The sequence below is a fragment of the Falco rusticolus genome, chromosome 3 (assembly GCF_015220075.1).
Source record: "Falco rusticolus isolate bFalRus1 chromosome 3, bFalRus1.pri, whole genome shotgun sequence".
NCBI lineage: Eukaryota > Metazoa > Chordata > Aves > Falconiformes > Falconidae > Falco > Falco rusticolus.
The window spans coordinates 46,894,220-46,906,394 of NC_051189.1; the positions used below are offsets into that span (position 1 = coordinate 46,894,220).

The 12,175-nt window shown below is 37.8% G+C and overlaps 1 protein-coding gene across 1 annotated transcript in view; it reads right to left on the reverse strand.

Moving 5' to 3' along the window:
* Positions 1-2,814: 2,814 nt before the first annotated feature.
* XKR4 (XK related 4) overlaps positions 2,815-12,175 on the reverse strand; it is a 231,642-nt gene continuing 222,281 nt past the window's right edge. The window contains 2 exon segments of the mRNA XM_037380682.1: positions 2,815-3,711; positions 3,714-4,334. Of these exon segments, the coding sequence (XP_037236579.1) occupies positions 3,389-3,711; positions 3,714-4,334 (944 nt within the window). The 3' untranslated portion in view covers positions 2,815-3,388.

The following is a 12,175-nucleotide window of genomic DNA, read 5'->3' on the forward strand; positions in this document are numbered from 1 at the left end:
TCTGTGGTAAAAAGAATAGTGCATATTGATTATTAACTGTCCATAAGGCCATCATGGAATTTCAACGTGGACTATGTTTAATCTTGACAATTTCTATAAAAAAATTATTACAGCTTTTAATGTGACTATTCACAGCAATACAAATTAAGAAATTGTCCATGTAGTCATCTGAGCGTTAAGATTTCAATGGCCAGCCTGTTCTCAGTGCAAGCATCACTGATGTTATGAACATAACAGAGCAAGATTTTGGAGAGCAAATTTTGACTTAGTGTAAAAGGACTTCCCCTTCCTCAAACAGCTGGGTTGAATTCTGAAAAGAATGTATGTGTACGTACTGCCATGTATGGTGCTGTGCACTCAGACCACGCAGTAGCTTGCTTAAGATAAACATTTTTACAAACAGTATTGAAAAAAAATTAAAAATGCTGGGAGAGTAAGGAAAGTAAATGCTAAATATTAAAAGACACATGGATAAGTAACACCTCTGTGTCCTTCCTTCCAAAACCAAACAAGAGCAAATCAAACAAATTCACCCCAAACCTTCTTCAGAAACCTTGCAATGCAAGCATTGGTCCAGACTGTAACCCTTTAAATTCTGTATGAAACGTTTCTGCAGTTCTGTAAGCCCTGACCAAAGGGGTCACAGCTCTAAGGAAGAGCAAGACAGGACGAGAGGGACATCAGAAGAGGACCAGCCTCACTGATAGCTGCAATGCTGTCCCTCTCCCTGGGAGGTGCTGGAGGGAGCTGAGAGCTCAAGAGCTCTGCGGCCTGCTGTACCTCACCCATGCTAAAATTTCTGAGTTGTAAAAGCAGCAGCAAACACACTGAACCGTTTCCAAAAGAGACCTCACATCTTGGATTACAAAGCTTGCCATTTGCCTTGTTTGCAAAGAAACCCCAGCAATTTCCTTGTGCAAGCTAGTTTGATTCTGGAGTGAAGGCTACTGAATTTGACGGGACAAAGGACTTGCTCCCAAAATCTTTTTTTAGCAGTTTTTGCAGTGGTATATTTTCTGACAAAATATCAGTGCTTTTCTCTGAATAATCAGCTACATCTCCATGGAGGGAAGGACAATCACTTTATACAAAGCTGCAGGTTTGAACTACGAAAGAATATTTTATTAAAAAAATTACTATAGAGGCAGCTGGCCACTGCTTATTTGAAAATAGCTAAGAAAACCTCGAAGCATAGGTGGTTTTTGATCTGTGGAAAGTTCCCTCTGCCTTGCAGATTCCTGCACTTTCACAGATATTTTGTTTTGAGGAACTCGCCCCAGCAAAGAATAACAGGTATTGAACATTTCACTAATAAAAAAAGTCAACATTAAAAATGGCTAATTGAATGCATACAAATAAACATAGGCTGTGTAACCTTGGCCATTCCATAACACAAATACTAATAATAGGAAAGACTGAAATTTACCCAGCAGCATATACAGCAGTGACTACACTGGATACATCTGACAATGAAGATTACAATACCAATCATCTGGTCTTCTCCATTCTGACAATGCCATTTACAACAGTAATTCTTCAGTTCTGCTTCGCTCTCCTAAAACGGATGGAAATAGTTATAGCAAATTGTTTCTTATGGAACCGCTTGGTGTCGTTACAAGCCACTTACATTTGAAGTAGGATCCACGGTTTATAGAGTATTCTAAAAGTACCCATGTAGGCTTTCATATGGCATTACACTGCAAAACAAATCCATAATGTGTGAAACCAGGTTGTATCAACCTGCAGAAGCCAGTTGATAAAATTCATGGACCAATTCTTAAAATCTAAGCTATAAAGAGAATGAAATGTATTAAAAGATTTGAGGTTTATAAAAAGTAACCTTTTCATACCATATTTTTACTTTACAAAAATATTGAAATAATTCATGAGTTTTTCACTCTGCACCAGCTTTAAAAAAAATACTATCAAATTTTGACTTGCACCTTTAATGCATCTGAAAGCACCATCAGGGGATACTTTTAACATAAAGGAGGACATCACTGACTAGATTTAGGGAGGTATTTAAAACCCAAAAGCTTGCAGCAAAAGCACTCTATTACAAGAGATTCAACATAATTTTTAGACGTATCTGGACACAAGTCTCGAACAGGCAGAAGAGGGTCTTCCACATTAACTTGCTTATGTTATACTTCGGTGAATATACTTACTAAGAGGTGGCTGAAAGCCTTTAAAAGACATCACTTTCACCTTGGGTGGGAAAAATCAGAGCTGTCTCTACACGTTGAGAACTCGATTGGTCTTTCCTGCTTCTTGTTCTGGCAGGGCTTGTGCCACTCGTTATTTGTCCCTCGGACAATATCAACCTTGCAGTTATACAATGTTTGGCACTAGAAGGGTATGGCATGTCAGTCTCTTGTCACCCCTGCACACATTCACACACTGAATCATGCATTCTCAGTCCTGAAACAGAGAAATTTCAGTGTATTCATCTCCTCATAGTTTCTTCTGAAATATCTGAATGGGGTCCTCCAAAAAGTTTAGAATATGAAAACTATACTTCCCTGTTCTTTTACATATGTCTATATATTTTTTGCAAATTGAACACTGAATCATGATTATCATTTAATTTACATCACTACGTGCTAGAGCTCCTTATTTCTCCTGAAAACCAGAAGCGAGCTGCATAGGATTTCTGTTGAAAGTAATGTAAAGAACTTAAACTGCATTTCAAAAGACTTTGAAATTCCACAAAAAACAAACAGTTCTGGTTGTATTAATGTTTATAACCTAATTAATCAGAATTTAGCTTATTTTCCATTGACAGCCTTACAAACATGATGATGTATCTTTTTAATTAAGAACTATTTTGCAAATCTATTCTAACCCGAATGGTTGATTGATGGGAGTGTTGAAGACTACTAAGCTCCTATTTTTTCCCCAGAAAAGTTTTTGTAACAGCAACACTGTGTGCTACAGTTTTGTTATTTTTCAACAGGTATTTTTTGTTTGCTTTTGCCATTGATTATGCAAATATTAATCATTCATTTCTAAAATAAAATGCACTACTGGCTAGAGTTGAAAGCTCTGGGCAGAGCCTTCCTGTTGGTTTGATTTTAAATATCGTGCAGTCAGAGTTTCATAGCAGCAAGGAGTCATGGGTGAGTTTCCCCAGCTGAAGTAACTGATCTGTATGTGTGGGTCAGGGTTTGGGGTTTTTTTGAGGCTTTCAGGTGATGCTGCTGTATCAGTGTCCGGCAGGCAGACTGCACACAGTGGATCAAATGATAATCATGATGATAGCCAGACTAAGAACACTACAGCTTGCTGCTCTACTTGTAGTACGCAGTTCAGTAATTCCTACAGCCCTACTGTCAACCTTTAATTTGGACTGTTAATGTCGGAGCTTCTTCAAGATTTTTTGCTTTGTTTACAATGTAGTTTCATATTCCAAGCGCTCCTGGATGAGGGCATCATCTTTATATTGTAGCCGTGGAGGAGCAGGGGAACATTCAAACGCTAAGATCGCCTTCCTCAGGCTCCTGTCCAACACGTGTCTCTCCCACGCTGGGTACCTGTTCCTGAACAGATCGATTTTAATGACAGACTCCTCAATCCTTGGTGGCCGGGATGAAGGTGTGGATGGTGCGGTAGGTCTCACCTGAAACACAGGCACACACCCATCCCTCTCTGCAAATTTTTGATCCCGCTCGCTTGTGACACTCCGGGTTGTTGAGATGGACCGCAGAGTGTTGTGGCCACTTCTGGGGGTAGGGTGAAGGCAGCAGCGGGGTCCTCACAAGCGCAGCTTGGTGACTGCCCAAACCTTGGTCCGTTGGGGTGAAAGAAGGCATAGTACATGAGCATAAAAACAATGCCTGTTAAAAAGCTGCTGAACACTACACACAGTGCTGGTATGGCAAATGCATCAGAGATTGGTGGGGCCTTGTACAGATACCAGAGAGCACTCAAGGCGGTGTTTTCTAAAAGGATCACAAAATAGTAAATGAAAAGCCTGCAGCGTGTCCTTCCTTCCTTGACATTGAACCAGCTGAAGATATAGATTATCCCAACAACCATGTCGAAAACTATCTCCTCCCATTTAGTGATGCAGAACTCTGTCTCGCAGTGGACGATCCAGAAGGTCATAATGCACCAGTGCAGCACGATAAAGATCCCAAAGTACAGCTGGAAAACCGAGGCAAACAGAGCAAAAGTAATGACCCTCGCTGCAATCGTGAAGAAATGCCAGCAAAATTGGATGATAACAGCCATATAACTGATGGGTTTCTTGTCATCACGGGAGTCACGGAGGGCCTTTTGGTAGGAAGCCAGAGCCCAAGCCAGGGATACCAGAGATGCCGCAGCAGTAAGACCTAGGAGGAAACAGGAGACACAGTTAAGGCATCATTAGTGTATCACCACTTGGTTGAAACCGGTGTGATTCTTTCTGCTTTAAATGTGCTCTCCACCACTGACATACTAAAATCTCTTCCTTCTCCTTTAACTCAGCCGGCATTGAGAAATGGAACTCTACTGCTAGGATTTTCTTGCCTCTACCATGTTGGATACACACAAACAGGAGTGGCCAGCAAACTACACTCTGAAATGCCTCTCTAGCAATTTTATGTTTGAAACAAATTAATTCATTCATAACTTTGAGCAAGTTGGGAATAGGTGTCTGTCAGCTGTGTGATTTAAGAGGATCTCCTGTGATTAATGCTTTAAAGAAAGAATAAGAATTTTCTAATTCTAATAAGTCATTAAAGCAGCCTAATACAAAGCAACCAAGTGTCTGTAATTAAAATGCCAGCATCACATACATATAATCTACATCAATAACAATGTGAGCATAAATCTACATTTTTAAAATAAATTGATGTAATGTTACATCAAAATTTAAATTAAATGCCTTACTTTTGCTGAGGGGAAAAAATGCGTCCCATTTTGATATTTCCACCACTTTTAAGCAGAATTTTAATTAGTAGAAAATGTAAAAACTTTATTTTCTTCCATTGGGAAATTAAAATAATTTTAGAAATGTTGGATTCCTCTACTGAATTAAAATTCTGAGTACAGATGCTCCTGCATTAGCGGGTTATGACTTAATGTTCATATAGCCATTCTATCTCCCATATATCACAGAACTGGTCTATTTATAAGGCCCTGACTATAATATTTCTGGAAAACCTGTCAAATATTTTTCACAAAAATACTGCAATATAAAATTATTTCTCATGAGATTTTCAACATTATTTTTGTGTAAATAATTCCTATTCACTTGAAAATATAAAACCCATAGAACATTTTTTTTAAAAAAACTTTCTATGTTTATTTTGAATGTGTATTATTCTTTTTTCTCAAGTGAGTGTGATTGTTGTCAGTAGATAAAATAAAAAAAAATATTTGCTTTGCCACTGAGTCTAATTTGTAAACGAACCTGATACTTCCATACGCTATCAGAAAAACACCTTACATTCCTATTTAAGAAGTGATATAGTTCAGCATAATTATTCAAACGCTTAACACTTTTGTAGTATTCTGTTACAAAGGAATGATAATTCTTCTTTACTAGAAGATTCATTTTTATTTACTTACCACTTATATCAAGCTGCTTTGGAAGGAAATAGGAATTCAACTGAAACGCAAAACCCCAGCCTTTCTGGTGTATTTATTATTTAAATAAAATTGCAATAAATATGTAGTATACAGAGGAAAAATGAATCAAACATTTTATACTTAAAACTGGTTTATTACCAAAGCAAATTTTATATACAGTTAATGAATGAATTCATAAGTCTTAGCATCCCACACTAAGAATTTATTCATAGACGATTTAAAGATAATGACGCTTCAGCTCACCCTATTTCTAAGCAGTTCCTTAACTTGGAATTAGATATTGAAGTAAATTAAACTGAAATGAAGACAACATTTCTTTTGTCTGCTGTTAAAAGCTGTTTAATAATTTCAACAACCTTTGGTTCTGGATGCATAGACAGTACTTTTCTTCCCTGTTCAATAGCTTCCTTTAAAATGGAACCAGCAAGAATATATTATTTAAATATTTTAAATTTTATGCAAATTTTGTTAATACAGGGTGGTACATTTAAGTTGTTGCTTAATACATTTAGCAACAATACATGTTGCTAAATACATGTTGCTATTCACTTTTGGAAAAAAGTTCATTTTAAAACAGAAAAATGTAGGTTATGGAAATAATACCTGATTGTAAAGGAAAAAAGAAATATTAAGCAATCCATCTGGCTTAACATGCCAAGATTCTGCTCAGTAAGTAGTACAGAGGGATTCATTGCTTTCAGGAGGGATTGTGTTTGCCAGTATTTCTCCCTCAGTCACTGGCAGGGTGCTAATGATGTTGTGAGCTCCCCTAAATCTAAACCCCCTTTGTTTTAAAAATAAAAATAAACAATCAGCAGAAATATAGAATAAACTTAGGATTCCAAGGAGAATTTTTAATAAAACATCATTTTTCTTCCCATGCAGATGCCTGGATGCCAAAACACCAGCATTACTTCTGGAATCTTCCTTCACAGAATAAACTATCAGTGATGAAGACAGGAAGGAGACATAGTATAAATCGTTATTTTCCTTTCTGACATGTATATTTGCTTTTCACGCTGGGCTGCCTTTCAGTAACCATTCTCTCTGGAGACAACACTAACAGCTGAAAACTTAAGTTCTCTTTTTCCTGTAGGACTGTTTTAAGTATTGAAAAACCCCACAGTTCATTTTCCTTATGAAATGAAAAATTTGGAAAGGTAGATGAATAGGATAAAGGATAAAAGAATCCTTCAGTACAAATAGCTACTCTGAACAGAGCTCAAAAGTAGTATTATCAGCACAGGAAAGAATGTGTGAGAGAAATCCATATGTTTTCTTTGCAAATCTAACTTTAATGACCTTGCACACTCCCCAGAGGTTTGTAAAGATATCATCAGTTCTGCATTAGGAGGTGTACAATCATTCAATGAAGCACACAGAATATAATGTTAAAATTCATAGGATTTTCCAGTGTTCTAATGTTAATTAATTCCTAGTCATTTTCTGGGACAGAAGAAGCAAGTACAACAGCGATGTAATTCTGTTATTTAAATAGTCATTAGTAGGGAAACATCCTTTGCTCTTACAGAACAAACTCAGTGATACTGGCATACAGGAGAGAAAAGCAGATGAGGAAATGTACAAAGGACAAGAACTGCCAGTTAAATTATTATGTATCTACCCTTGTGCTATTGGCGATGGTGTTAGGGATATAGAACTAAGATAAGGCTAAATGCTTCATGGGCACCATCCATTTTTCTTTATTGATGAGACCAAGCACTAAAGAATTATTAGAAGTATAGTTAATACTGATACAATAATGTACAAGTGATGCAAATGGCAGTTTGCTAATAAATATCACTATATAAAAATAATTCACTGGGAGTGGTGAGAGATAAAGTGAATTATTGTAGCACAGAATGGGTAATTCATTACTTAGAACATATTGATGCATTTGCTGCGTGTGTGTTCTTATAAACCTCTTTATCCCTATTTTAAAAGAAGAACTACAATACATTTCTATTACTATTAAAAACAAAACTTTAAAGGCACCAACATGGCACCAGGAAAAAAGGATCCTATAGACCTAAAGGAAAACAAAAGAATTGTAACAATGCAGGTGGTTTAACTTCTGCGGTTGGGAAGGCTTATTTGCCATTCAGAAATGAACTGTGATCTGTGGAGCCACCGTTGATGAAGACCGAGCACCAGCTCTCCTGCTTGCTCAGCTTCAGCCTCCGCACTCCCCTGGGGCATCGCAGCAGCTTTCTGGTGTATTTGACGGCCTTGTGTTGATGGTCTTGATCTTGTAAGTGAAGATTAACTAGCCATTCTCAGTGAATGTACTCAAGAAACTATATGTTCATCTGTTATAGACTGTTAAAAGTCTGGGAAAACAGGGATTCTGTAAAATGGCTGTGAGAAACATGAAAGCATGTTCCTGTTTCTTCCTTTACTAAAGCTGAACCTTCAATTTTTTTCTGCAGTATATGATTTGGTCTCTAAAGTTCTGTGCTGAAGAAGAAAGAAATACAGGCTTCGCACAGAAAAAAGGCCTTTTCACATATTGCATTAGGCAACTGATGCTTTTGTTTGTTTCTAAACTGGTGATCTGAAAAACTGAGTAACAATTAGTGGGGAGTGTACCTACTCACTTCCAGCCTTTGCAGCTCAGCCCATCGACAATAGTCTCAATAGTGAGACTAGCCAGTAATGCATTGTATCAGGACAACTTTCTGTCTGGAACTAATTAGTATCTGTTTTGAGTGAAAAAGACAATTTAGCCTCTTTTATTTTGTCAGAGGTTAGCATTATTTAATCATATTATTTGTACAAATGACAACTTTGTAATTACAGATGAATTTCAGATGTCCTTAAGACAGAGCACTTCCTGTCTGAAAACGAAAAAACAGAATTGCCTTGATTGAATTATAATTATAACTTCTTTCCCTGGAAATTATTAATTTCTCCATATATAAGAGTTGTTCTTGCATTTTATAGAGTGTTTCATATCTGTACTGGTACTTCAACTATAAATACATCATACACTGCAACAAGATACAGCTCATCAAAGACAACATATAAAAGAAATGGACATGACTTTCACAAGTGAAAGCAAACATATATGAGGGAAAAATCAATGCATACAGAGATGGCTACATTCACAAATGTAATATTATTTCAAGGAAGCAAGCTCATATAGCTACAGGAGAGCCCACAAAGTTCTCCTCAATGGTATTTGTGAGAAATCTGACTGAAATGTTTTGTTTATGAGTAATCCAAATATAATTGCTCACAACAGATAGGGGTTTTCCATTTTATATCTCTGCTTGGCAATTCACAGCTTAATTGTATCCTGCTGACACCTCTGCCTTTGCATTATGGGTCTCCCAATTTATTATACTTTGAGGAAAGCAATTCAATGTCTAAGCAGCATGTATGATTTACTAGTTTGTATTTTTCTCCCACTCCCACAATATAATCTTTAGACTGGGATGTAACTGAAAAAAATATGCATCTCATTCTCAAACTAATTATTTTACTCCTGATTTGTACTTGAGAGAGTAAAGGCATATTCAGGTCCATAAACTACTTTTTTTCTAATTACCCTAAGTCCATAAATCCTATATAGAATAAGTACAGAACATCTTAGGTCAGCTGAAAACCCTGCAAATGAATGAAGTGATCAAAGAAAGTGCTTAACATTCAGTCTGATTTTGGGAATCAAACTCCTGCCAAGGCTTCTGTCTCTGCTTCATCCCCCTTTTTAAACATGTACTCATATCACCATTTCCAGGAGTAAATTCGTGTATAAGCAGAGATACCAAATGCAGCAGGACATCTGAGCATGACAATATTGCCTGCGATCTGGGACTATGAAACATTTTTTAAGGAAGCCTATTTTTATGAGTTTCCTACCCAGCTGGAGGAGTGATATTATATTCATCCAAGCTTCCAGGTGCTTCTCTGAACCAAAGCCTTGATCCTATAGGAAACAGCATATCATGACTGCATCCCTCCAGCTTCAGAAAATGGCTTGCTAGATTTACACAGCTTTTGCTGTACTGCTCTGCAAGTATGGCCACAAGCTTGACATTCACGTGGAGGCCTTGCGGGCAGCTTGACAGTAATCAATGGGTTTCTGCACTAATTCTTTTGTTCCTAATACACTGGTATGGCAATGAATGACACGGCATACATACTGTGCTTCTGCATGTGGTTTAGTGCACAGGACGCTTTGCATGCTTCAGGGGCAGATTTAGATCATATCAGGGACCACGTGTCCAGATTCTCAGAATATTTCATGCTCATGGGTCTCATTACCTGACCAACACTGTGAGATGAAACCTAAAGATGAGACTTACTCTTTTATGCGTTCATATTATTTAAAGGGATAACAACATAAACTTTTGCCCTCACCTGGGTTATTTCTCCATCAGCATGTTGCCAAGATAATCTTATTACTTTCCCACATCATCAATTAGCTGTCCTAAATCATAGTCAAAGACGTTCTGTGCAATTAAAACAAGCTGTCTGAGGTCAGAAAGGCACTTTTTTTCTTCTTTCTTAGGTGCCAATAGGTCTGACGGCACCCAGATAGAAATGGCATCTTACTGAAATATTCCACATCTGTATTTTTAGACTTAGACTGTTTTATGTTTAGACTATTTGCTATCATGAACATGGGAGTGACAGTGTCTGAGGATGAGCCTCTAGGAGTTCATATGTCCACTGTTTGCCACAAGGCTGCATTCACAGCTGGGGATGTTCAAGGCAATAGAGATGTTTTCATCAGCTCATCTGCCAACATTCGGCTTAGCTTTCTCCCACAGCATACTGGGGTGGGGTAAAACAGCATAAGGGATGACAGGAACACTTCCTTGTTGAAATCTAAGTCAGATTAATGCCTGTTATTACTTCTCCTATGTGTTATTACTTCTCCTATGCCAGCACGTATAGGAATAATTTCTCCCATGATTCCTTTCAGCTGCTTTCTATAGACACTTCTGGTGAGACAACTTCCATGTGATTTGGCACTCCACAACTATTTACCTTTGCCCTGGAAGTCTAGAAGCATCATATATATGTATAAAATGTTATTTTCAATGTTGCTTATTTCACCTACTCCTAAATTTTTTCCAGTGGTGGTTTGGACTCTGTGTGGAGGACCAAACTCAACTGACAAAAAGGCTGGCTTGTTGTACCTATCTCTAGCAGATTCTTCAGGTCTGTACCAGATACCTGATAATGATTTACCTCTTGCTGCACTCAAGTTCATATCCACCTTAGCAAATCTAACTGTTGACATACTGTTGAGATGCTTCTGCTAAGCAGCAATCCTGGTCACAGCTTTAAACAGATCTGCAGTTGAACGATGGTCATAATTTTATTTCAAGCTAACATCAAGAACAGTTTATCTTTGTCTCTCCCCTAAATCCAAACTAAGTCTTTTATCCAAATTTTGTTGTTAATATCTAGGTTGACTTAGCACTCAGGGACCATAAGATGCATGAAAGTTGGACCTCTCCTGTCTTTCAAGAGACCACAGTCAGTAATTCAGACCTCTCTTTCTTCACAGACCACTAATGATTAAAGGGTTTTGGGGCACAATGACCAAAAGCTCTGCTACCTTCTCATCAATCTGTAGAAGTAACTGACTCTAAGGTCCTTGAACTGAAGTCACACTGCCAGAATATGCTAGCTAAGGCCAGTTACTAGATGACTGAGCATCCTGAGTGACCTCCTTTACAAGTACATTTTCCTAATATTTTTCAGTTTCTTGGTCAACTAAACATGTGTTACATTTATAACTTACAATTCAGGAGTCCTTGTTAGCCACCAGTCCTTCACAGGCAGTGACAACCACCAGGTACTCATGTATGCCATGCAGTCTCTGTTCTGCCAGGTTTGGCAAGGCAGCATGAGATCTTTTCGCCTGTTAGGAAGCTAAACCTACACTTCTGTACTTACATAGCTAGACTCCTTGTCTGTTAGGTAATTTGGTATCTTTATATTCCAGTGAAGTATGTGCAGCATAAACATACCTACTGACTCCAGGCTCATTTCTATGATTTGTACATTTCTTCTTAGGCAAATGTGCATTTGTTGTCTTGAGGTTGCTAGAAGTAGCTTATAGAAATCAAGGGATTATCTGGAGACTGCAGCAACCCCAAGCAGAACAAAATCCCTGCCATTAGCTCTTGAGGAGAAACAACATCATGATCACATAATGCTAAGTTAAAGATAGGGCACCATCTATGGGAGAAGGCTCCACCTGCACTGCTTGGTCCAGTGCACTGCACATGTGGGCACCTTCCATAAAGTCAAAGGCAGAAGCAGTAGCATTTCTTCCTGCTACCCAATAGGAGGAAGAGGAAAAGATATATTCTACTAGACACATAAAAAATCCTGGCAAAACATAAGTTTTGAGGAAATGCCTTTCTGTTGATCCACATTTCTGAGATTTCACCTTTATTTTTCAGGTGAGCTTTTATATAATTTTGCTTATGCAACTTCTGGACAAAGTTCCTCTTGGTATATTCTACTGATTTGGAGGACCCAGCCCGGCAGATTTTCATTCCATGGCTGCTAACAAGATCAGGTGGAATTCTTTTATTGGAAGCACTTTGGAAAAATATTTGAGTGGAAAAAAACA